The sequence below is a fragment of the Rousettus aegyptiacus genome, unplaced genomic scaffold (assembly GCF_014176215.1).
Source record: "Rousettus aegyptiacus isolate mRouAeg1 unplaced genomic scaffold, mRouAeg1.p scaffold_m13_p_5, whole genome shotgun sequence".
In the NCBI taxonomy this organism is placed as follows: domain Eukaryota; kingdom Metazoa; phylum Chordata; class Mammalia; order Chiroptera; family Pteropodidae; genus Rousettus; species Rousettus aegyptiacus.
In genome coordinates, this window is record NW_023416308.1 from 119,377,107 (window position 1) to 119,401,284 (window position 24,178).

Sequence of the window (24,178 nt, forward strand, 5' to 3'; positions counted from 1 at the left end):
GGAGTGAGCGGGCACTCGCCGTCGGCCGCGGCCGGAAGTGGTCCGCGGGGCATGTTGTGCACGTCGCTACTGCGGTAGAATGCAGCATGTGGCCCCGGCTTGCGTCGCGGCCGCCGGCACTCACGCTGTGTTTGCCGACAGGCCGAGGAGAGACATGGCAACGTTGAGGAGAGGCTGCGGCAGATGGAGGCCCAGCTGGAGGAGAAGAATCAGGAGCTGCAGCGGGTAGGTGACCGGGGGGACGTGCACGTGCCAGCGGTGCGCGGGGGGCCGGGCAGGGTGGCGACGCTGGGGGCTCCCGACTCCGGTCCCCTCCCCAGTCATGCCACGTGCACACGTGGCCTGTGGCCATGTCTGCGACTTGCCTGCTGGTGAGTGACGGGCCGTCCTCCGTCAGCATCGGCGGCAGGGGAAGAAATGGTGCCCGTGGGCAGTGCCGCAGGGGGCAGATGGGTCCCCACGTCCCCGGAGGCTTCCTGCTGCTCTGGCCTGTCAGGGAGCTGCTGCAGGTACAAGTGAGACCGTCTGGATGCCCTTCGAACTGGAGGTGCTGGCCCGGGGTCCCCCCGAAATTAGAGTAAGGCACGTCAGCTGAGATACTGAGTCTCCTTGCTCAGGGTGTGGTACTGGAGTCCCACAGTCAGGTCGCAGGCCTGACCTTGCTCCTGGAATACGGAGTTATTACTCCAGACGCACAGGTACTCCTGAGCAAGAGGACAGCGGGCTTCAGTGGTGGCGGAAAGGGCATGGAGGTCTGCGTCAGGCGAACCCCAGAGCATTTTCCCCGAAGAGTCACTGGTCAGGTGCCAGCGTGGCACACCCAGGAGACAGAGCGAGCGGCAGCCCCAGGTCCAGCCGGCACCAGCCTTCCGGCATCAGTGCAGGTCATCAGATTCCGTTTCACTGGAAACCTGTGCTCTGGGCCGTGGCCTGCCGAGCAGCAGACGCGCGCTTCCAGGAAGCGTAGCCCGACTTCGTCAGGGGGCCGCGTGTGGGGCAGATGCCCGCCTCCCCGCACGCACGCTGCTCTCGGCTATTTCCGCCTGGTTAGGGACGCGTTCCGTGACTTTCAGAACTGGCTTTTGGTTCTGAAGGACAGGTTTTGGAATGGGGGTTCAGTTTGTAACAGGTGGTTCAAGGTGATTTTTAACTTGTTTTGCTTTAAAAAAGTTCGTGTGCAGATTCATTGTCGTGTGGCATGGTCTCCTCCAGATGGTGCTTGTGGCGTGGTGGGCATGACTCTCGGTGTTTACTGTGTAATCCTCACACACTTGCTTGAAAAAGGGGACGCTGGCACCCACATTTCACGGAGGAGGGAACCAAAGCACGGGCGACGGTCGCCCAGGACCTCGGCGCATCCTCATGGGCTTGCTCCCCAGCCAGGGCTCCAGCACACACCCGAGCCCCCGGCCATGCCGCCCTCCGCGAGGACCAGCCCTGAGCACCGGCCACTGGCTTCGGCGACCGCGCTCCCGCCACCTGCCCCCTTAGCACTTCCTGTCTCCTCCACTTACCTTCTGTGTTTACCAAGGACACAGGGCTAAAACAAGCTTTTTAAGCCATGAAATTACGGTAGTTTCATAAAACACTAGTGATCTCTCGAAGACGCGTCCCTGCGCTGCTCAGCCGCGAGCCGGTTCTGGTTCTCGTGCGGCGTCCTCCGCGGCGGCGGGGAGGAGCAGCCCGGGGAAGGAGGGCGCGTGGCGTACCCTCAGTCCTTGGCACCTGGGAGGTGATTGTCAAACCTGTACTTGAAGTTGCCAAGTTTTTGTTTCTCTTGTTTCAGGCAAGGCAGAGAGAAAAAATGAATGAAGAACATAATAAACGTTTATCAGACACCGTCGACAAGCTTCTTTCAGAATCTAATGAGAGGCTTCAGCTTCACCTTAAAGAGAGGATGGCTGCTCTGGAGGACAAGGTCGGATGCCCCAGACGGCCCTGAAGCTCGCCCTCCCTCCACGGAAACCCCGTGCACGTTCTCCCAGGAACAGTGCCTGGCGGTGGTCAACAGCCGTTAGAGAAAGCAAACGTCATTCTTTAAAGTGCCCACTCAGGAATTACCTTACCGTTTGTCACGTCCTTGCACAGTCATTGCGTGTGGAAAATTGTGTATCGTTCTCCTTCTCTAGAACAGGAGTCAGTAAACTTCCTTTAAAGGACCCAGTTGTAAACATTTTAGCCTTTTACTAATTATGATTAAGGAAATGAATAATTTCATGCTAACCAGTAATTAACATGAAAGCAACCGTAGACGGCACGTACATGCATTGTCGCGGCTGTGTCCCGGGGACACTGTTTACCGGCGGAGGCTGCGGGCCACACGTCGGGCGAGCCCTCGCTTGCCGGCCTCTGCACTCGGCTCCGTTAGGGCCCAGCACACACCCCCTCCTTGCTCTTGATTTGGAAGTTAATTTCCGTCTCATTGTAAACGAAGCACTCTAGGGACACGTGCGGTGCCACGTGAAGGATTTAGTCACCCGGAAACAGGCAGCATCATGTTCCAAACCCTGCCTCCTCTCGTCATTCGGGTCGGAAGCCTGTGAGCCCAGGCGTGGGATGCTTTAGCTGCAGCCGGAGAACGGGGCGGCCTGGAGTCTGTGACGGAGAAGCTCCAGTGGGGGCAGTGGGGTTCAGATCTGATGAGACCTGGCTCGTGGGGACCCGCGGGCCTTGAGACACGGCCCTGAGGTGGCACCTGGGGCCATGCTCGTTTGAGGGACCAGTCGTTTCACACAGGGCCCGTTGTGAAATGCGTCATTAGAGGCCACATGGGACAGTTGCCTCATGTCTTCCTTGATCAGTGGGGCCAACCTAAGCTAGGCATGTTTTTACCTGAGATAGGAATTACACACTTGAGGCTCGTGTCAGGTTTCCCAGTGACGAATTGCAAGAGCATTCGCAAACCATTTCAACCGATCAAATGGACTTGCACCGTGAACTTGGCTTAGTTCACGTTTAGAAAGTTGATCGGAGTAAATTTTATACATGCGAATTATTACTAAGAGTTACTCTGGCCTCGTCAGCATTTTACTCTGGACGCGTGGCACCGCTTGTTGGTACATCTATGTGGCCCATCCCTTTTCTGGGACATACGTTATTATTGTAAACAGACGTGTAGCTATACGCTGTTACGTGGAACATGTTCAAGAATCAGCACTGAAGGACTGTCTATCTTTTTCAGAATTCTCTATTACGAGAAGTTGAAAATATGAAAAAGCAATTAGAAGAAACTCAACATGATAAGGTACTTAAGTCTTCAAACAGTTGAGAAATCCATTAATAGCTGAATTGAGCTGAGTTCATTGCCACTGTGTTTGCTACAGATGTTTGGCGGAAGTCGACTTCACCCTCCTCACAGCTAGCCCATGGCCGTAAGATTCCTAGCACTGCCAAGGGTTTTGAGTGTGGCAATGTGTGCAGTTCAGAATTTGGATTCTGTTCTGGGTTCATTTGAAAACTAAAACATTAACATAAACCTTTTATCTAGAAATGCTGTCCAACAGAAGGATAACACAAGCCACATATATAATCTAAAATTTTCTAGTATCTACATTTAAGACAGCAAAAGAAACAGGTGAAATTTTATCTAACCCAATATAGTCAGAATGTTATTTTGTCATGTAATTAATATAAAATTTAATGGGCTACTTCAGGGTTTTTTTTTTCATGTTAAGTCTTTGAAATCTGCTGTGTAGGAAATGTCCATTTGAACTAGTGCCATTTCGACTGCTAAGTAGCCACCTTATGGCCAGTACCTCCTGTCTGGGACAGCACAGATCCAGAACTGATGGGGTGACTCAAAGTCCTTTGTCAGTTTTGCGGATTGTAGACCTAGCAGACCACGTACAGAAACGGCCAAGCATACAGATGGTGCGTGAGTGGACGTGCTCTGTGTGAGACAGCTGAGCATGCGCAGCAGACGGGAACTGTGCCCCCCGCCCTCAAGTCATGCTTCTCTTTACAAAGTTAGTCATTGTTAATGGCTCGATGTTTCCTCTTGAAACTTCCCTAGGACTAAAACGTGCCCTTTTATTCATAGGGTTTCGGAAGTTAATTTGGTCTGAGTGTGTATGCTTAGGACTCATGGAGAAAATTTCCTCGGAATTAAAATGTTGGGTGTTCAGTCTATGGCCATGTACCTTGAACAAGCCCAATCCTGTCTGATCTTGGAAGCTAAGCAGGGTCGGGCCTGGTTAGTACTTGGATGGGAGACCACCTAGGAAGACCAGGTGCTGTAGGCGTAAAAAATAAAAAAATAGGGGATTATAAACTGACAAGGTCCTCGCAATCTGTGGGGCCAACCAAGGGTTGCCTTGCCTTAAAAAAAAAAATTCGAGTGTTCGTAACCGTTCACTAACCTGCCATGGTCACGAGCAGCATTTGAGCACATTCGACGTGAGTGATTTTAAACCCCAAGGCCGCTGCAGTGTGCGTCACTTGCTTTTTCCTAGGAGCAGCTCGTGCTGAAGGTCGAAGCGCTGAGGGCCGAGCTGGACCAGACGAGGCTGCGAGGCGCTCCGCTCCACCATGGGTACGGTGCCCAGCATCTCAGCCCCACCCCGCCTGTGCCAGGGCAGTGCCACCGGACACGGCTCCCGGTCCGGCCCCACGGAGCCCCTGACTTGGTAGCAGGCGAGAGGGCGGAGTACCGCGTCACTCCAGGGGTCTAGGTTTGGTGCCAGGGAGAGAGAGGGCTGTGTTGGTGACAGATGCAGAACAAAGGGGGTGTTGGGAAAAGGGGGGTGATCGGTTCGTCTTTGGGTGTGTTCACACGAGGGACCCCACAGAGTGTGGCACCGATGGGGCAGGGGCTGAAGGACAGGGCCCAAGGTGCCGGATGAAGCGCTGCACACCTGGGAGTGGCAGTCACGGGAGGTGCCCACCGAGGGAGCCGACACGTGCAGGGTCCTGATGTCTTGTGTTCAGCGCGGTCCTCGTCCTTTTTACAGTTTCCAGGAGATTCTGAAGGTTAATGACACGTCGTCATTTCAAAGTCTGTTGAAACATGACTTTGAGCGGCTGCTGTGGGTAGGTCACCTGGCTTGTCATTGTCACAGAGGCAGTCATTCTCACTACGGGATTTAAACTTTCTTTCTTTATAAAAACTCATCACGCGAGGGTTAAACGCCAGCAAAGCTGTTGAAGTGGTAAGGGGCAATGTTCACGTGTCTGCTTTTGCAGACGTCTGGAGTATCTTGTGGGTGTCTCTACTGAACCTGCTTCTAGAAAGAAGAGAAATCCGTGAAGACAGTGACAGAGAGGCAGAGCCAGAAGCCTGCCTGTCTCTGACAGCGCCAGGGGTGGAGCTTCAAGAGGGAGAGCCTTTGTGCCCGGAGGGGCCTGGGCGGAGGGTCAGCTGATCAGGGTCCGGGTGGTGAAAGGCTGGCGTCACCAGTGTGGTAGACATGGCAGACGTGTTTGATTTGCTGGTAAAGCGGACACGGCGTCTGTCACTCTCGGAGTTTGAGTGATGGAGGGAGGGGAGCCAGCATGGGAACTCGGAGGGGTACAGAGCCGGGGCAGTTGTTGCGATGCAGAAGCCCTGCGCTTGTTTGCTGGGCCAACGTGTGTTATGAAAAGCAAAAGACGAGAGAGGAGCTATGTGCTCTAGTCATGGCCAAGGTCACACGGGGCTATGGTCTGGAGACAGGGCAGGAGAGGCTGGACACAGGAAGGGTTTGCCCCAGAGACGGTGTGTCAAGTGGCTTAGAAGAGACGCAGTGGGAGCTGTAGCAGTGGGGGAGACGGGAAGACGAGGCACGGTGGGCGTGGCTCGGGCCTTGGTGGGGCGGCGGGGCAAGCTCGGGTTATTTGGCACGACCTTGCAGTGGAGTCAGTCGTCTTGTGACCCCCTCAGCAAGAGAGTGCCCGGAGGGAGAAGGAGGAGGCTGGCGCTGGGCTTCCGTATGTAGAGTGGACGTGGCGAAGGCGCCTCGGACCCGGACGAGAGCGGCAGGGCGGGGGGCACTCAGCCTGGACGAGGGTATCAGAGCCCAGGGCATTGTGGGCGCAGAGGCTCCAGGAACTATCCAGTGCCGCGAGCGGGGTGTGGCGTGTGCCCAGCTCGCCTCCGATTTGGAAGGCGGGGCAGCCTCCTTACGAGCGAAGGCACGCGGGGCGCAGAGGGCTGGGCGGGAGGGATGCCGGACGCCACAGCTCGCGCATGCGCCGCACCCCACGCGGCGCTTCGAGAAGACGTCGGTCCGGGAGACATGGGGCTGCGTGAACCCGGGCGGCGGGCCCGCACGTCACACTGGCCCGTCTGCGGCCCGCGAGCACGGGCGCGGGGGGTGATCAGACGGCGGCCTTCCCTGGCCCAGGTCGTGGGGTCTGCGGCGAATGCAGACGCCGCCCGGCCCGTCTCTCCCGAGAGCGCCCGGCGCGCTAGGCGCGGGGCGGGCCCGAGGCGCGCGGCGTGCGCACCTGTTTCTCGGCCACGCCTTCCTGGGGCGAACGCGCGGCTCACTTCCGCGGGGAGGCCTCATGGGTGCTCGCGCCTCAGCCGGCATCACAGGCTTCGTCAGGAGGGGTGTCTGTCGGTCTGGTTGCACACAGGCCTGGCTTTCGGTGGGCAGACGTGAAAGCACGCTGCCGCGTCCGGGCCGCATGCGCCGCAGCGGTGGCCCTGGGGCCCTGCGACAGCCTCGCAGGCGCGTGGGGACCCGGCAGATGGGGCCGGCGGGGGCCAGCAGTGGCCTCGGCGTGCTTCCCGGGCAGCCCGGGAGACCTCGGACGGGCCCCGCGTTTCTGCGGACCTGGTGGCTGCTCCCCGTCTGCTCCAGGCCGCGGCACCCGCGCCAGTCGCCCGGTCGTCCCGGATACAGCAGGGCCCTGCTGCGGGGCGGAGGAGTAAGCGCTGGCAGGGGCGGCGCCGTGGGGGCCTTTTCTCTGCAGCTGCCTGTCCCCCGAATTGACAGGTTCCGGCTCGACGACAGCTCAGCCCTCTCATCATGACCTGTCCCTTTGTGTGTTCCAGCCGGCCGCACTTGGGCAGCGTCCCGGACTTCCGCTTCCCGATGGCAGATGGCCCCGCAGAGCCCTACAGCAGCGGCGCGGTGCTGCGGCGCCCCCAGAAAGGCCGCCTGGCGGCGCTGCGGGACGAGCCCTCCAAGGCAAGGCCCCGCCCCTCGGCCCGCCCCGAAGTTGTGTGTGGATTTTTTGTTTTTCTTCCCCAGCGTGTCCCTCACCCCCGTGTTGTTCAGGGGTCACAGTATTCATTTAGTGAAAAGAATTCATGTTTGGGAGTTCAGGTATTTTTGTATTTTTGTCTGTTAAACAGCATGTGTTTTTGTATACGTTGCTGTATTTTGAGCACTCACATTCATTGAACAAGTTTGGGCCAAGTGTCATGTCGCACCTAGGGCTACCGCAGTGAACAAAAAGCAGACGAAAGGCCTGCACCCCCAGCACTCACACCCCAGTGGGGGGACACGCGGGACATGGAAGCAGAACGTGGTGTGAGTGCGCGTCACCTGGCGGCATGGTAGCGAGTTTCTCCAGAGCTTCCCGCGGCTCAGCGAGGAGCACGACCGGCTCAGTGCCGTGCCCTTCGGGGCGTGTTAGCAGGCGATTCTGCCTGGGCCTCACCTGGCCTTGGGCGAGAGGGCTCGGCGCCTTCCACATGGGCTTCCGTGGGCCGCGTGCGTCTTCACGCCGTCGGCCGTGGCGTCGCTCGGCGCATTCCGAGGGTGAAGGAGAAGGCCCCACGGCCGTCGGGGCCCTGGTCTGCACGCCGCACGCCTTCACGTCCATGGCGTTCTGCTCCTTACGGTGAAGTCGCAGGTCCTGTCCCCACTCGGGGGTGCGGGGAGACGCACCCTCCATCTCTCAGAGGGAGGGGTGCCGAAGGGTTCGTGAGCATACTTCAGAGCACCACAGTATGTTAGATGGCAGTCAGCAGGGAAAGGAAGTCCGGGGTACCCCGAGCTGTAGCAAGAGGAGGGGAGCGATCACTTAAATCGAGTGGCCAGTGAGGAGTCACCAGGGGGGTGACATCCAAACAAAGACCTGAAAGAGGGAAGAGAAGTGGCCTTGGAGATACAAAGTCATGTCAGCAGGTGCACCAGTGGCTTGGCGAGCAGAGGAGACAGACGGGCCAGGTCTGCAGGGTCCAGGCTCACGCGGCCGGAGGTGGGGCCTGTCCTGAGATGAGAGACACTGGAGCATTGGCCCTGCTCAGGTTGACGGGCCTGTCAGACGTCCCAGGGGGTGAGTCAGGGCAGACCCAAGAGAGAAGTCTCAGCTAGAGGTGAAGACTTGGGGTCGTGGTTGTACAGGTGCCGCGTACAGCAGAGGACAGGACGAAGTCACCAAGCGGGTGCTTGTTGCTGGAGGTGGGGTGCGGATGGGGATCGAAAGGGAGTGCGAGGCAGGAGGCCTGGAGAGCGTGGGGCCTGGAGCCAGCGAGCCAGGCGCTCGGAGGACCGGGGCGCAGGTCGGCGGGCAGCCAAGGCGAAGGTCGAGGCCCACGGTGCGCCCGTGGAGTGGTTTTCCCAGAGGGACCGTGGGCCGAGCCCGCTGGTGGCGAGCGCGAGGGGCCGGGAGGAGAAGCGGAGGCGGCTTCGTGGGGAGTCTGCGCCGTGTGGGAACAGCGGTGCCGTGGCAGCCGGCGGGAGACGGCGCTGGAGCCTCGCGGTGCTGTCGCTCCCTCCTGTGGTGGCTCCGACAGCGTGGCGGGGGCGGCTGGGCGAGACCCTCGCTGCAGGGGAGGAGGAGAGGGACGGCGGGGGGTCGCGTGGCCCCCACGACACGGCTGCAGAACCCACCGCTCTGTGGGTGCCGAGTGGCGCACACCAGGCTGCGCCCCTGGCTTCGCTCCGCTGCCCCTTCCTGTCTGTGCTCCTTGGCACCAGCCTCGGAAAGGGGGGGATCGGGGAACCAGTCCCTGAGCTGTAAGTCACTCAGTGACGTCAGCGAAACAGCACGGCAGCCGCGGTGAGTCCCGCCGTCGTGGGCCGAACGTGGCCGCTCACCTCCGCTGGCGTGGCTGACCGTGGCGAGGGGATGTTTTGTCAGTTTCCGAGCTTCGTTTCTGCCTCTGTCATCTGCGCCTCGATCCCATTGAGGCAGGACTGCTGCGAGGCGTCTCAGTGGCAGGTTTGCCGCTTCCCCTTTTTCTCAAATGCTGTGTTAGCAGGTGCCAGCAGCTGATAAGCATGGCCCGTCTGTCCAGAATCTCTGGGCGTCTGTTACAATCTTTTGAGCTTCTGCCGATTTCGTCACGTGGCCGCGAGCGTGGGTGTCCCTGAGCATCTTTGCTGAGGCCGACTGTCCTGACCCGCAGGTGCAGACCCTCAACGAGCAGGACTGGGAACGCGCCCAGCAAGCCAGCGTCCTGGCCAGCGTGGCACAGGCGTTTGAGAGTGACGTCGACGTGTCCGACGGCGAGGATGACCGGGACACGCTCTTCAGCTCAGCTGCTCTCTTGTCACCCAGTGGACAGGCCGACGCCCAGACCCTGGCGATGATGCTGCAGGAGCAGCTGGACGCCATCAACAAAGAGATCAGGTACAGGCGGTCGCGCAGCCCAGACGCGCCAGCACCCCCGAGGAGGCAGGGCCCCCCCAGAGACGTGCAGAACACACGGGGAGCGTGTTCTTGATGTTCTGGAATGATGAACCCTACTTTCTGTTTTAAGAATTTTAAGTTCTGAAATTGCCCTCGATTATAAAACTCAGCCAGCCAGGGCACCCTCTCCACGTGTGTGGTGTGGGCACGTTTGTGTAACATACTGTGGAGGGGCAAAAGGTGCCTGACCCCTTCCCCCAGAAGCCAAGGACACAGCTGGGGAGCTCGGCAGGGGAGCCCAGCGTGCACCTGGGAGGCTCCCCGGGTGGCAGGTGGGGCTGCAGAGAGCCGGGGAACACGTGGGAGGAGGCCTGCCAGACCGGAGTGTGGGGGGCCGTGTGGGGGGCCGGGCACCTCAGGGTCGGGAAGAGACCTGCCAGCCAGGCGTGCTTGGGAGTGAGGAGGAGCAGGGTTCCAGTGACTTACTAGGCGGGACGGCAAAGCTCAGGCCACCAGCAAGCAAGGGCGAACATGCAGTAGAAAGCGGGGGCGGCACCTCCAGCCTGAGTGTCCCCCCAGCTCAACCCCGAGGAGGGTGCAGTGCCGAGGAGGGGTCCACCTGCAGAGCACTGATGCGTGTCCTTCAGAGCCGCACGTTCCCAGGTGTGTGTCACGCGGTTGCCTGGGACCGGATAGGAGAGCTGGCGCCGTGGGGGTGGCCAGCTCCCAGGCAGACTTAGATTTCGCTGTGTTAAATCAACGTGATGTGGATGTTGGTTCGCTGCAGAGCCAGGAGTGGTCGAAGGATGTGTGTCGGAATCTTTTTTTGTCTTAAACACTTTTTAAAAGTGTTTTCTCTAAAAATCTTCCTAGCAATTATGATAGTAAATTTACACAGCAAAGGGCCAGCTGTGGGGTGGGACCCAGAGGATGGTCAGGGCGCTGACGGGGGCCCTAGGTGTGCGGGCACAGGACACAGGCCAGCATGGGGCCAGGCCTCCCGGAGGCCCGCCATGTCGGCCTGATGCAGCCGCACGCCAGGGACCCTGAGGCGGGTCTGGGTAGAGCTGCTGTAGCCCAGGTCTTGTTCCGTCCCTGCCCGCGAGGGGAGCAGGGCTGGAGTCGGCACCAGAAACGGCCGCGGGCTCTGCACTGGGAGGGGAGCTGGGCCGCCTACGCTTTTGACTTCGGAAGCTCGCTTTCCACGTGCCCTGTGTAACACGGAAGGGCTCTGGAATAGTCTCTCCCCGCCATCGTGGGGAGTACAGGTTTAGCTACTTCGGCTTTTATTTTTCGCTGTGCGTTGTTAGGTGAAAGTGATCTTTATGCAACAAGTTGACCTGATGTAAGTGGTAAATTCTGTCCACTGACTTATCAATGACAGGAAAAACTTTCAGAATGTGTAAGAAGAACTCTAATTGGGAAAGTTACTACAAAAATCCTAGAGCTTAATATTAAAATGTGCACTGTCAGATCTAAAACTGCTGTTGGAGAATTCCAGATGGACGCAGCGTGGTCGACACAAACACTTCACACGAGGCTGAGAGACAGAGGTCCATCAGCTAATACTTTTGTTTGGTTCTTTGTGTCAGGTCCCGATTTCCAGTTGAAAAAGTCGATAGATAAGTGTGCAGCTTTGCTTTAAGAGCAGGGACCGTGAGGGCTGTGACGTCCCAACGCCTCATTGTGCAGCGAGACGCTGCCACCCTCCCCGGCAGGGCATAGTGTACGTAAAATCCACCGCGAGTCTCCAGAAGCAGCTCTGAGACCCAGGGGAGGATTTGCTTAGTGTCGTTCTGAAACCGAGTCTGTGGACGGTCGAGCAGGGGGACCCTCGCTGGAGCGCTCGCTGCTCGAAGCTGCCGCTGGAGTTCGCTTCCGCGGCGCAGAACGCGGAGTTCTCATCCGCAGACGCGCGAGTGCGGGCGCAGGAAGGGCGACCGGATCGTTTCTTCCAGGTTGATACAGGAGGAGAAGGAGAACACCGAGCAGCGGGCGGAGGAGATCGAGAGTCGCGTGGGCAGCGGCAGCCTGGACAATCTTGGTCGTTTTAGATCAATGAGCGCCATCCCCCCCTACCCTGCTTCCTCGCTGGCCGGCTCCTCCCCGCCTACCAGCGGCCGGTCCACCCCACGCAGGATCCCGCACAGCCCAGCTCGGGAAGTGGACAGACTAGGTATCATGACCCTGGTAAGTAGGTGCCTTCGCTCCCTGCGGTCCCCGCCCCCGCACACCCGCGTTAAGTCTTGGACAGTACGAATGTGCAATTTTTTTATTTACCCAGAAGAAAATCAGAGACTCTGCTTTGCATTTGTTAAGCTCAGAGGTTCAAGATTTTGAAAACCAGCTAGTATTTAAGCATTCAAAAATGGCACAGAGACGAATTAATTTTAACACCCAGAGGACCAGTTTAGCATGTCATTCTGATTTCATCGGAAGTTTTTACTTGTGTAACATTGGGAAACATTGTAGTTTTCCAGGTGTAACAGTTTGACAAAGTGTAGCCGTCATGGTGAGCAGGGAGTCTGGGCCGTCTTCCTTTATTTGAGCGGTGCCTGGTTGCAAGATGCAGGACTTGCAGCCAAAAAAACAAATCAAACAACCGAACCAGCCCTCGTAACGGTGCCCTTGACGGCCCGCTGCACACCAGCCCCGCGCGTTTCCCGGAGAAGCGTCTGGACGCGCAGCGAGGCGCGGCTTCTGCTGGCACGCGGCGCTCTGAGGCGTGTAACCCGCTCGCGTGTCTGTTTTGGGTTTTGCGAGAGCCTTGTGTCGGTCCCTCACATCACGTGCTGAAAACATCCTGCCTCTTAACAGCCCTCGCTTTGATTTTTCGTTACCATTCATCTTCATCTGCAGCTGCATTGTTAGCCAGCATGGGCTGAAATCGGCCCTGAGTCATCTTAGTGGCACGCGAAGCAGTAACTAGTCCCTGTTGAGGTGTTTTGACAAAGTCTTTGTAATTTACATCATTAGCTAATTATCTAATACCTGAAGCTTTGACAGTTTCACTTGTGGTTTCATGCGTATTTCCTTTCAGAGAATTTGTTAAAACAGTTCCCTACGTTTTCCCCTTGTTTTCATAATTCTGCGCGGCAGCTGACAGCGCGTCCACTCCCTCACTTGGTTTCGATTTCCTGCACCCCCCTTTTTTCTGTTTAATCCTTGTTAATCCAGACCGCAGCCCCTCCGCCCCCGACCCACGCTGTGGCACCCCGACAGCGCGCTCAGGCAACAGCGACAGTGCGGCCCTCAGCGTGTGCCTGTGTTTAATCCCCGCTCGCCAGTGGGCTTTGTCATCACTTCCCATCAAATAGCCCTTTTCCCCCTCAGCAGTGATGAATTTTAGTGTAGCACTGGGTAATAGATGTGGACACAGGCGTGATTTGTGTGGATCAGTCGTTTTACTCAGAACTATGTAGGCTGTGTGTAATTCATAAACGAAGTGTTTCTTATGTAAAGAACCCACTAAGTGTAGAATTAGTGGTGTCACGTCACAAACAATATATTTTCTGGTTTTGATGTTTACATTTAAGATGTAAATCTCATCAACTTATTGAACATACATAATTAATGCTTTTAATAGACTTTAAAACATATGAATTAAGAATGTAAAGAGTCCGCCTGCTATGATGCTAACTTTGATTTTTGTAAAATTTTTTGTTACGGTTGGCATCCAACATTATTTTTTAATTAGTTTCGGGTGTACTGCTAGCCTTTATGTATTTTCATAGGGTGCCCTGCTCTAATCAACAAATATATTTTTGAGAAGTTTTAAACCAAATTCTAGGTGAGGATTTTACATTAATGTCCACTAGGTGATTAACGAAAAGTTAATCAGTTTTGCAGCAGGTATTGCAATAACTGTTTCACCAGTTAGATTGATGTTTTAGAGTGTAGCACGTTTTCCTTGGGAAAACTAAGTAACAGAGAGGCTTGGCTTGGAAAAGAAAACTGTCACGGTCCTCTGTCATGTGAAATGCTTTGTTTTAATAGATCCTATTGTAATAGAATCTTATCTGTCTGGGTAATAATTTGTAGTGTTTCTCTAGTAAATCTTGAATAACTTATATTTAAACTTTGTGGGTAAAAAAAAGTTCTATTTCCAGTTACATTTTCTCTAAATTTACCTTACTTATATTTGTCCTGTCATTCTTTTTCTTTTAAAAAAAAATATATTTGCCTGTACTGATTGTTGAATTTTTAAATTCAAAGTGTGTGGTAAACCTGCTTTCTCTTCATTTCTTTGCACGCATCTGTCAGCCTAGTGATCTAAGGAAACATCGTAGAAAGGTAAAGCATTTGGCGCTTTAACATACCTGTTCCTCTGTGGGGTGCCGAAGAGCACCTGCCACCTCCCGCACACGGACACTGTGCAGTCGTGTCGTGGCCAGTGACCGACACGGTCATGCAAGTGGGCAGACTCACTCAGCACGCCGCACACACTGTTCTGTTGGGAACACGTCCCTGGCGGTTTTCACAGAACTCCGGGACAGGCGCAAGGTTTGCCTTTCTCCCACCTGCTTGCCTTCTAACCGTCGCGTTCCTATTTACTATAGACATCCCCGGTTTTGAGAATGCGTTGTCGTCGAAGCAGAGTCATGGGTCTTAGATCTGGGAAAACCGGCTTGGCTCGTCAGCCGGCAGCATGCGGTGTGCTCCCGCTGTGCCAGGCGCTGCCGTGGGTCTGTTCCCTGGTCTCGTGAGCAGCTGTGAGATGCAGGTCACTGTTGTTACCCCCTTTTCCGGATGTGGAAATTGAGGCCCAGAGCGGCCGCGTGCTGCGCCCAGGGTCGCACGGTCTTTAACCGTGCGGTGCGGGCGCGTCGGATTCCGCAGCCGCTCCACTGTGCTCGAGCCTTTTCTCCGGGTGCTCCTGGCTCCTTCACGGCGACCCTGGCGGGGCGTCGGGGCATCTTCTCCTGATAGCTGGCCACGACCGGGCCCCGTTCTCAGAGGAGGTCCAGCGCAGTGAGAAACGGTCTGTTGACCAGGACGTCTTCGTCCCCCGAACTGGCGCCCTGGTCCAGCCTGTGCCGCCATCCAGAGCCTTGCTGGCCGTGCGCTCCAGCACAACCCTGCGCGGTCAGGGAGCGGGCCCGCCCCGCGCGGTGCGGGTGGCCGCTGAGCTGAACCTCGGGCGCGAGTCCCAGCCCCGTCACCGATTGCTTCGTGACCTGGGCATGCCGCTCGCCCTCTTGGTGCCCCGGCTCGCTCCCCTGTGAGGTGAAGACGCCACAGAGTCGTGCTCCCCAGGCGGCCGCGGACTGCTTCGCCCCCGGGGAGACGAGTGGCTGAAGCCGGGGCGGGCGCAGCGCACCCTCCGTCCTGCGGACTTGCGCTTGTTTTCCCGGGTGCAGGGCTCTGTCAGTGAAGGGCGCAGGGTGTCGCTCTACTCCCTGCGGGACAGCCCGGTCCCATCGTTCGCAGGACCCTGAGCTCGCTGACTGGCTGTTGGAGGGCCTGGCTCTGGGGCTCTGGGAGGGTGAATCCAGGAGGATGTGCCGCGTGCCGAGGTGACTTCCGGGCTCTCGGGCAGTTCCCCCTTCGAGTTGACTCTGAGGTGGCCCGTGGGCACGTACCTGGGAGGCCGCCGTCCTGGGTGGGCGCGCTTCCCGTGGGAGGCAGCGCTGCGCACAGCGGAGCCGGTGGCGGCCTCAGCCAGGGAGGGGCGCGCGCTTCGCTCCCCAGCGGGCGGCCTTTGCCCTCGCGGTCGGTCTCCGTTGAGCTACCGTGCAGCTCAGCCGCGTGGCTCACACCCCTGTCCTGTTCTTTTTGGTTATTTTGTTTGTTTTGACCCATCATTGTTTTAACCTGTATTTGAAATCCGTCCCTGAGTTTCATAGCGATGATTTCTAGCCATTAGAGCCTTTGTTGTCCGATGATTGTGATTAGAGGTCAGGAGTGGCCACAGAGCCACCCGGCTGTAGCTGAAGGTCGCGTGTGGAAAGAGTTCGGCTCCGCTTCGCACTGATCCACCCGGTCGTCACTGGGCCTCTGGGGCCGCGGCGGGTCGAGACTCCGCACAGCCCTGAGAGGAGCACGAGCTGGCCGCTCCAGTCCCCTCGTCACGCCGACGCTCGCGGGCACGTGTCACGAGCCCTGACCCCACAGAACCTGGCGGGCCCGTCTGGTCCCCGTGCCCCCACCCACCTTCCCGCGCACATCCCCACAGGCAGCAGCTGGGGGCCGAAGGGCTCGTCGTCTGGTGACAGCCTGGGGTGCCGTGGCTAAGCTGTCGTGAACACACTGTCTCTGAACCCCACGGGAGACGGCCAGCACCCACCCTAACCGTTCGCGGAATCGCGGCCAGACGTGCGCGCTCGCGGTGGGGCGGCCGCCTGCACGTCTGTGTCGATTCTAGTAATTCGCATCGTTGCTAACAACGGTCCTGGGTCATGGCACACGCTGCCCCGCCCCCCACCACCACCACCAAACAGCTCTGGACGGCTGTGCCAGGTTTCCGTCCTTTGAATGGCGCCAGCTCAGTACCAGTGCCCCCCACCCAGCTCCTCGGTGGGGAGCAGGAAGGTCATCTGCGGCCCTCTCAGTGGCCGTCCTTGTGGTGTGCCATGACTGTAGGGCCCTCGGGCTCCGGGGAGCCCCAGGAGGAGGGGCGTGCCCATGTCCTGCCCAGGTCTCAGGCTCGCGGATGCCGGGCTCTGCTCCGTGCTCGGGCGTCTCGCAGCCGAGGCCACCCTTTCAGTGGTGTTGGGCTGGACACGCGTCGGCCCCCGGCAGCGGGCGCAGCTGCCGGAGCTCCAGATAAACCTGTGCTTGTGTTAACGCCTGTGTGCTGGTTTCTGTCAGGCTCGTCGTGCACTGATTTCACTCTTATCTCAACCCTGCAGTTGCCAGCTTCCCGAGAAGAGGTACGAGATGACAAGACAACGATAAAATGTGAAACCTCTCCCCCTTCCTCCCCGAGGTCCCTGCGATTAGACAGGCTGCACAAAGGGGCGTTGCATACGGTCAGCCACGAGGACATCAGGGACACCAGAAAGTAAGGAGCGGGCGCCCGCGCCGTAGCCCGTTTAGAAACACGCCTCCGCGCCGTAGCCCATTTAGAAACACGCCTCTCTCTCAGTGTTCAGCTTTAAGAAACGTATCTTTTCTTGGCAAAAAGGAACGGTTGATTTTAAACTGTTTTTAGAAAACAGTTGATTGTGTTTATATAACGGACATCCTTGGGAGGCAGCCTCAGCCCCGGGCAGCAGCGGAGCCCAGCGGGAGGTGCGTCAGTTTGGGCAAAAAGGCTTGGAAAGGAAGGAGTTAAATGATGCCAGCGTTTTAGGAACCTTCATTTCTTTAGATTCTACAAATTGAGAACTTTCTCTTCGTTCTCGATAGAGTGTTGGCCAAGCGTGTGGCACACGTCCAGTGGTTACTTCCCCGTGGGGCCGACGGCGCTTCAGAGCCCTGTGCCCCATGGGCGGTGGGAGCCCACGCCACTCCCGGTCCACTGGGTCCTCCTCGGTGGTGCCCGCTCCCTCAGACTACGGCCCGGGCGCTTTGTTCTGTGCCAGGCAGTCGCCAGAGCACACTGTGCTGGCCTTCGCGGCCACCCCAGGGGTGGTCGGAGCTGCTGGCAGAGCGGAACTCCGCCGGCCGAGAGGGGACCCTAGGGTGGGGTCAGCAGTGCCCTCTGAGCAGGGTCTGGGGCCAGGGCTTCCTGGGAAGGAGACCAGGCCAGGGAGCCGCGGCCTCCCAGGCAACACTCTGTCCTGGCGCCGGGGTCGGCTCGGAGCGCCGGCGTGAAGTTTGAGGAGCAGGCATTCAAACCAGATTTCTAGATCACATGGAGGGGGTGTCACGTGGTGAGGGCGCTTGTTCAAGGTTGTTTTCTGTCCCCGAAGCTCGACAGGCTCGCAGGACGGCCCCGTGAGCAACCCCAGCAGCAGCAACAGCAGCCAGGACTCGCTCCACAAAGCCCCCAAGAAGAAGGGCATCAAGTCGTCCATCGGCCGCCTGTTCGGCAAGAAAGAGAAGGGCCGCCCCGGGCTCGCGGGCAGGGAGGCGTTGGGGCCAGGTGCGTGTCTCCCACAGGCTTCTCGCTGCCGGGGGACGCGGGGGGTGTCACACGCCTGCCTCCCCCGTGCCCTGGCCCCCGTGCGTGGGGTCTGCCATCCCAGCGGGGTGTCCCTCGAGGCAGAAGCCATGAGGCTTCGCGGGGGGCACGCACACAAGCCAGAGAGCCGCGCTGAGCAGCTGCTCCCCTGCACAGCAGCCCCGCAGGCGGCGGAGGGGAGGGCTGACCGCCCCGCAAGCGGGTCGTGCGGTCAGAGCCGTGTGGCGCAGCACGTTTTCACTCGGCCTGCAGACGCCCCTCCGCCCTGCCCGCCTGGGAAACGCCGCCCGGGCCACGTCGAATTTCCTCTCAGTGTCTCTTCCACTCTGCTTCCTCGTAGCGGGCGTGTCGGAGGCGGAAAACTCCTGCCAGGATGCCTTGGCGCTCAGCAAACTGGGAGGACAGGCTGAAAAAAATCGCAAACTTCAGAAAAAGTAAGCTTTTTGTGATTTGTCCAGCCCCCCGAGTGGTTTCAGGTGTGCGCGATTCGTGCCTCGCGTTCACTCACTGAGCGTGCCGTCCAGCCGTGTGCGTACGTGTGTCCCGAGGGGGCAACCGAAGCCTGTGTGAAACCGCGCCCTGGCAGACGGGGCGCGTCTGGGTGGCTTTGAAAGGACCGACGCGTGGCTTCCCGTCCGCCGTGGCCGCGCCGGGCTCGGGGGCGCGGGGAAGCTCGCCTGGCGTGCTGGGGCGTCCGCGTTCTCTCCTGTGAACAGGTGCCCGTCATCCACACCACCTGGTGCTCGGGCGTCAGCTTCGCGCACATGTCCGCACAGCCACGGGGAGAGGCCGGTGGCGCGCGTGCCGTCACGCACAGCGGCCCGTCCACGCCAGCGCGCCGACAGGAAATGCTCACTGTTGTCCTTTTTCTCTCCAGTAGGGTTTTTTTCCCTTTGGTTTTGTTTTTGGCCTTAGGTAAACTCTTAATTTTGTAATCTGTTTACATTTTAGTTCTGAGTCGCCCTGATTCTGAACGTAAGTCGTTACTGTGGGAGCAGTTTTCTGTGGGGGGCCCAGGCGTGTGGTGCCTGGGGCAAGGGCACGGGGGGACCGTGGGTGCGCAGATCTCGGGGTCTTTCCTTGATCAGCGGTGTCGGTTGACCACATCCCGAAGCTGAGATGAGTAGCTGAGCAGGCCGAGGTGCTGGCGAGACTGGGTGGGGGTGAGACTCGGGATACTGGGCCTCGTGACGGGGAAACTGGTGGCTTCTGTGACCTGATCATGGCAGAAGTCATCTGGCCACTTGAGTGCCCTGAGGAACCAGCGCTGGTCTGGACCCCGGGCCCCCAGGCACCGGCCGCAGGGTCACGCTGGAGCCCGTGGCAGCCCTGTCCACGAGCGGCCCCTTCGCCATTAAGCCTTGGAGTTGCCAGTTGGTTTTTCTTTTGTGAAATGCGCCTCATTTTAGTTCTCTTTTTTAGAAATCGTTATCTTGACTGGCACACTATTGTTAAGTGTTTCAGGTGAAATTTTGTTATCTCTCACTGTTCACAATACCATAGGAATTGTAGATGGAAGTCTGTAGAAACCACTTAACATCCGATTTGAAGTTACAATCTGCAAACTGTATAAAAATGTCACAAAATAACCTGGGTAGTAGCCGTTTGGTTCTCTGACACTTAACATTAGAGCTAGGCTTTTCGCCTCCGGGAACCGTGCTGGGAAGATTTTGCGCCTTAGATTTTGCCGATGTGTTTTGTTTTGCATCCTCAAACTTCCTGTGCAAAGTCAGCCCGGTCCGTGGCAGTGCCCCTTGGTCCCTCCTGTCCCGGAAGTGTGTGTATCACGTGGGATCACAGACTATAAACTGGCCAAAAAGTTTCACTCTGTTTTTGAAATTTATTTTGTAATTCTGTGCAAGTACACGTGCTCGATCGCTTGTGTGAGGACAGCCTTTGCCGCGTGTGCGGCCCTGCAGGTGGCTGGGCTTCGCACTAGGGTGTGCGTGGCTGCGTGTATCACTGTTGGTGGTCGGTGTGCCCCTGAAGCCGTGAGGTTCAGGCGGGTGGCACCGGCTCCGAACGTGTAACCGCACATTCCCGCAGCCGTGACCGAGTGCCTGAGATCGGTCGGCTGACGGGGGTCATGCGTGGCCGGTTCTGGAATGTGCTGGTCTGTCAGTAGGGAATTTCAAAGTGCAAAGGTTATTCGTCTGACTGTGGTGGATGATTTTAGTTCCATCAGTTAACCAGAGAGAATGTTGCCTTCAGGAAAAATGCTTATTTATTAATGTGAAAAAAAAGTTTGACTTTTCCAGAAAAGGTTTTGTTCGAATACAGCGTCACATGTATGGTATTATAGATTCAAAATACATTTCTCAGAAACGATCTTTGTATCGTTTATCTCCAAGGTGTTCCTTTAACTGCCAAAGTTACACAGCCAAGTGCATTCACTTTTCGAGAATGTTCCGGAACCTGGTGAATTTGGCGGAGAACTGATTTTCAAGTTTGGTGCGTGGCGCGCTTAGACACGGCTGTGGCGCCGTCGGGCGGCGCTGCTGTTCCTCGCGGTCGGCGGTGTCTCCGCGGTGCTGGCAGGACCCCGCGCTCCCTGCCCGTCTCCTCCGCGGGGTGTGAGCGCCCCCACGGGGACAGCGCGTGCGGTGCCGTCCGCGGAGCGCACCGAGACCCACCGCGTCGCCGCGGGCGAGAACAGGCCTCGGCCCCCTCGCCCGCCCTCGGCGCCCACTTCGCCAGCGCGCGTGGCGTGGGCCGTGCCCGGGGGGCTGAGGCCCGTGCACCTTCGGACGAGGCTTCGCAGGGTCCAGCGTCCCCAGAAGGTGGAGGCGGGGCTGGCGCGGGGACGCCGCCTCCTCTGCCGTGTTCGGTCGGCGAAAGCTCGCGCGCGTCCCGTCGTGGGGGGCCCGTCTCCCCCCGAGCTCGTGTCCCTGTCGCAGGGCGCGTGTCATGCGCCGTTCGCAGACGACGCGGCCCTCCTCCCGTGTCCGCGCGCCTGTCCCCGTAGACTCTGGCGCGTCCCTTCGTGCCTCCGCCTCGCTGGGGAGCGTGCGTGGCGCTTCCCTGTTAGAGCCGCTGCTGTGACGGTCACCCCTGGGTCCGGAGTTGGTCCTCGAGGGAGAAAGTCGGTCCCAGCTGGGCCCGCACTGCGCGCCCCGACCACGCAGTCACCGTGCTCTTCGGTTTGACTGCGAGGAGGCAGCGCCTCTGAACACAGAGGTCACGGATCGTAAGGGGGTCAGCGCGGCAGCAGAGCGGCCTCTTCGCAGGGGAGGGAAAGAACAGCTCGGACCAGGCGAGGCCTCTGTTCGCTTCCAGGGGTGCGGGCCAGTAGCTCTGCTGCCCGGAGGGGTCGGGATGCAGACACGGCCCGGCGCTCAGACACCATCGCGGGGTTGGAGCTGGTGGCCGGAGTTCCCGTTCTCTGAAAGGTTGGCCTCGTGCCCTCACAGCCGTTGCCATGGGCTGAGCAAGCCCCCGCACAGCTGCTCCTGGAGCTGCAGCTGGCCGCCGGCAGGTGCTCACGCAGGTGAGCGGGTGAGCTCCCCTAGCTGTCATTCACTCCGGTCACATGGGAGGGGGATTGGCTCTCTGCGTCAGGCCAGTCTGTGCAGCAAGCCAAACGAGTGCGCTCCCTAGACTAGATGGAGCGGGGAGGAAGGGGACAGGACCGCGTGGAGCTGGCCCCGCCTCTCCCGCCTGCGCCCTGCGGCCTGTGCTCGCCCTCCCCACGCCCGCGAGGGGAAAGGGTGCTCATGTTCCCGCTGGGGCGACAGTCCCGGGCCAGCTTCCGGTTTGGTCATCCGGGTCACCAGCTAGCCTGCTGGGGAGGGAGCCAGGACGCCTACGGGGACCTGGGCCGGCCGCCCAGCCGGGTCCCCTGCACCTCCTCACCCGCCTCCCGCGTCTCTGAGCCACGTGGTCCGGCCTGCAGTGCCTCATCCCAGTGCCCCCGGGCCCCCGGGCCCCCGGGCCCGCACTCCGAAACGCAGAAGCGCGCTGTGCTGGGCCGGTTTCTGTGAACGGGAACGCCCACTGCGCGTAGAGCCGGAAGCTGTGCGCCGTGTCCACCGACGGGACTGAAGGACCGTTCCGACCCCGTGTTCCTCGTGCACGATCGCCATTTCACGTCAAAAACGACGTCTCCGGCAAAGCGCCTGCTGGGCGCACTCCGGCGCCCAGAGGGTCCCTCTGAGAAGGACTTAGCACTCGCCTGTGCCGCCAGGCCAGGGCCTCCCCGGTCAGCCGGCCGCAGAGTCCTTGGTGCTGCTCCTGTGGCCCACAAGGCTTCTGCGAGCGTGGTGCCCACCGCTGTTGTCCCTGAGAAGACTTTGCCCTTAGGAAACAAGGTGGCGTTGAAGCAGCACGGGGGGGGGGGGGTTCATCCCAGCCAGCGAGGCCCTCCTGCCGCCCCGCCCCGTCCTGCGTCGCCGTCCCGAGTCCACGCGGGCACGGTCCTGGGCGGGCTCGGTTTCTTTTGTAAGTGGCTCTGCTAATTTTGAATGGAAAAGTTTTTCTTTTTTTAATACTATACTTGAGCTATTAAGATAGTTGTTACAATGTTACCATCTTTGGTACGATCCTTCCTAGATAATTACCACGTTTTCAGGAGACCTAAGGTTGACTTACAGAACACTTATTTGAAATTTTATGTGAACATTCTGATCTTTAATCGGACATAGACGTCATAGTCTTCAGAAAAGTGTAATATTGTGTGAATATAGTGAAGATGTTATGTATCTTTAGAAATAAAAGATTCAGTGGTATGTTTTGTAGACATCGTTACAGAAAAGTAACTGACTGAAAATGACCTAGGAATTTAAAAATGACTCAGGGGTGTCTGGGGACGAGACTTAAGGGACCTGTCCTCGGCTCAGTCCCATCTCCTAGGCATTTCACTTTTAGAAAGAGTTCATGCTTTTTAGAAAGCCTCAACGTGGGCGACGAGGCCGGCTGCATTGCCTGTCACGTAACTGGCCGCATTTTCATTGTGCAGGCTGTCGCTGGGGTAAGGCACGGTTTGGGCATTTTAAAGTCAGGTGCACGGACTCTATGACCCTGGGGGGGGCCAGGGCCCGTCCCCGCGTGCTGCCCTGTGCTGCCTGCGTGCGCGGCAGGCGGCAGCGGGATTGAAGTCAGCCGCAGAGCCTGTGGGGTACAGCACGGGACGACCCCATGTCATCATTTAACAAGGACCTCGTTGACCACGCAGCAGCCAGAGTAGGACCAGCCGGGACCCAGGCCATGGCTGATCCTCAGGCCGCTGTCGGTGTCGGCTACCGCTCTGCTGGAGCGGGACGCCCGGGGAGCTCGCTCGGAGGCGGCCCCCTCGTTCCTACCCAGGCACGTTTCCTCTCCCTTCGCCCCGCTCCCCGGCTTAGCAGGGAGAGCGAGGGTGCTTTCCCGGGGGAGCCTGCCCTGTGTGCGAAGACGACAGAGTCTTTAGAGCTGCTGGTGATTCCTCGGTTCCGCAAACAGAGGGCTCCTCGGACTCACGGCGAGTCGGTCCGCGCGGCACCTCAGACGCTCTGTGGGGCACGGGCCGCAGCAGCGCTCGGCAGGCAGGCGGCAGGTGGCCGGCGGCGGACGGGACGCGTGTCCGTGCGTCCGCCCCCTGGCAGGGCGCCCTGACTCCCGCACGTCTCGTTCGCAGGCACGAGCTGCTCGAGGAAGCCCGCAGACAAGGCCTGCCTTTCGCGCAGTGGGACGGGCCGACCGTTGTCGTCTGGCTGGAGGTATGGCCTTTTTTTCGTCCTGGGTGGCGTGTGTTCCGCGTGTTTTGTCTGCCCGTTGCCTCCGCTGAGCCTGACCTCTGGCCTGCACACTCCCTGCCTCCAGCTCTGGGTGGGGATGCCGGCCTGGTACGTGGCCGCTTGCCGGGCCAATGTGAAAAGCGGGGCCATCATGTCCGCCCTGTCGGACACGGAGATCCAGCGGGAGATCGGCATCAGCAACCCTCTGCACCGGCTGAAGCTGCGCCTCGCCATCCAGGAGATCATGTCCCTGACCAGCCCGTCGGCGCCCCCCACGTCCAGGACGGTACGTGCCCGGCCGGAGCGCTGCCGCTCTGGGGAGCGGGCGGGCGCCCTTGCGGGGGGCGTCACCCGCCCGCGGCTGTCCCCCCCGTCCTCGTCCACACACCCCGCGTGCCAGGGTGACGCGGCGGCGTTCAGGACATTGGGGATTGAAAGCGCCGTTGCTGGATGTTTCTGTGACGGCGTGGCCACAGTGGTGCTGTAATGTAGAGACAGGAGTGTTCGAAAAGTAATTGTCACATTTAAATATAAATTTAAGAAACGCGAAGGGGACAAAGCTTAGCAGCCCCAGTCAGTTGTAGCCAGTGTTTTGCTGTTGGCTTATTTGGCCTGTCGCAGCTTCCCCCTGGGGGGCTGGAGGCCCTGGGGTGCAGGGTCTGGAGCAGTCCACATGCACAGCAGGCCGGCCTGTGCTCAGACAGTGCCGCTCCCCGGGGGCCGGCCACGAAAGCCCTTAGGAAGGGCCCTCCTTGTGTGAAAGGCGAAACACCGGGTAACTGGGGTAACTGGGGGAGGAGGGCGGGCCGGCCGCTCCCCCCAAAGCGCCTTCCGCGGCCTGGGAGAAGCTGGGTGGGAAGCGCAGAGCCGGACACGCGTCTGCTTCTGTGGG

The 24,178-nt window shown here is 58.9% G+C and overlaps 1 protein-coding gene and 1 pseudogene across 10 annotated transcripts in view; both read left to right on the plus strand.

The window, feature by feature from the left end:
- The window catches only part of PPFIA1 (PTPRF interacting protein alpha 1), a 73,941-nt gene that overhangs the window by 35,390 nt on the left and 14,373 nt on the right, over window positions 1-24,178 (plus strand). For 6 of the 10 annotated variants that reach the window (XM_036220489.1, XM_036220493.1, XM_036220491.1 and 3 more), the window contains 13 exons: window positions 142-225; window positions 1,787-1,918; window positions 3,182-3,244; window positions 4,452-4,531; window positions 6,977-7,112; window positions 9,284-9,507; window positions 11,466-11,697; window positions 13,771-13,800; window positions 16,359-16,510; window positions 17,364-17,536; window positions 17,916-18,009; window positions 23,187-23,268; window positions 23,372-23,572. In XM_036220489.1, the coding sequence (XP_036076382.1) occupies window positions 142-225; window positions 1,787-1,918; window positions 3,182-3,244; window positions 4,452-4,531; window positions 6,977-7,112; window positions 9,284-9,507; window positions 11,466-11,697; window positions 13,771-13,800; window positions 16,359-16,510; window positions 17,364-17,536; window positions 17,916-18,009; window positions 23,187-23,268; window positions 23,372-23,572 (1,683 nt within the window). The remainder of the gene's footprint in view (window positions 1-141; window positions 226-1,786; window positions 1,919-3,181; window positions 3,245-4,451; window positions 4,532-6,976; window positions 7,113-9,283; window positions 9,508-11,465; window positions 11,698-13,770; window positions 13,801-16,358; window positions 16,511-17,363; window positions 17,537-17,915; window positions 18,010-23,186; window positions 23,269-23,371; window positions 23,573-24,178) is intronic. The other 4 variants (XM_036220492.1, XM_036220496.1, XM_036220498.1 and 1 more) reach the window with 1 other exon arrangement.
- Window positions 4,124-4,241, plus strand: LOC118603503 (annotated as a pseudogene).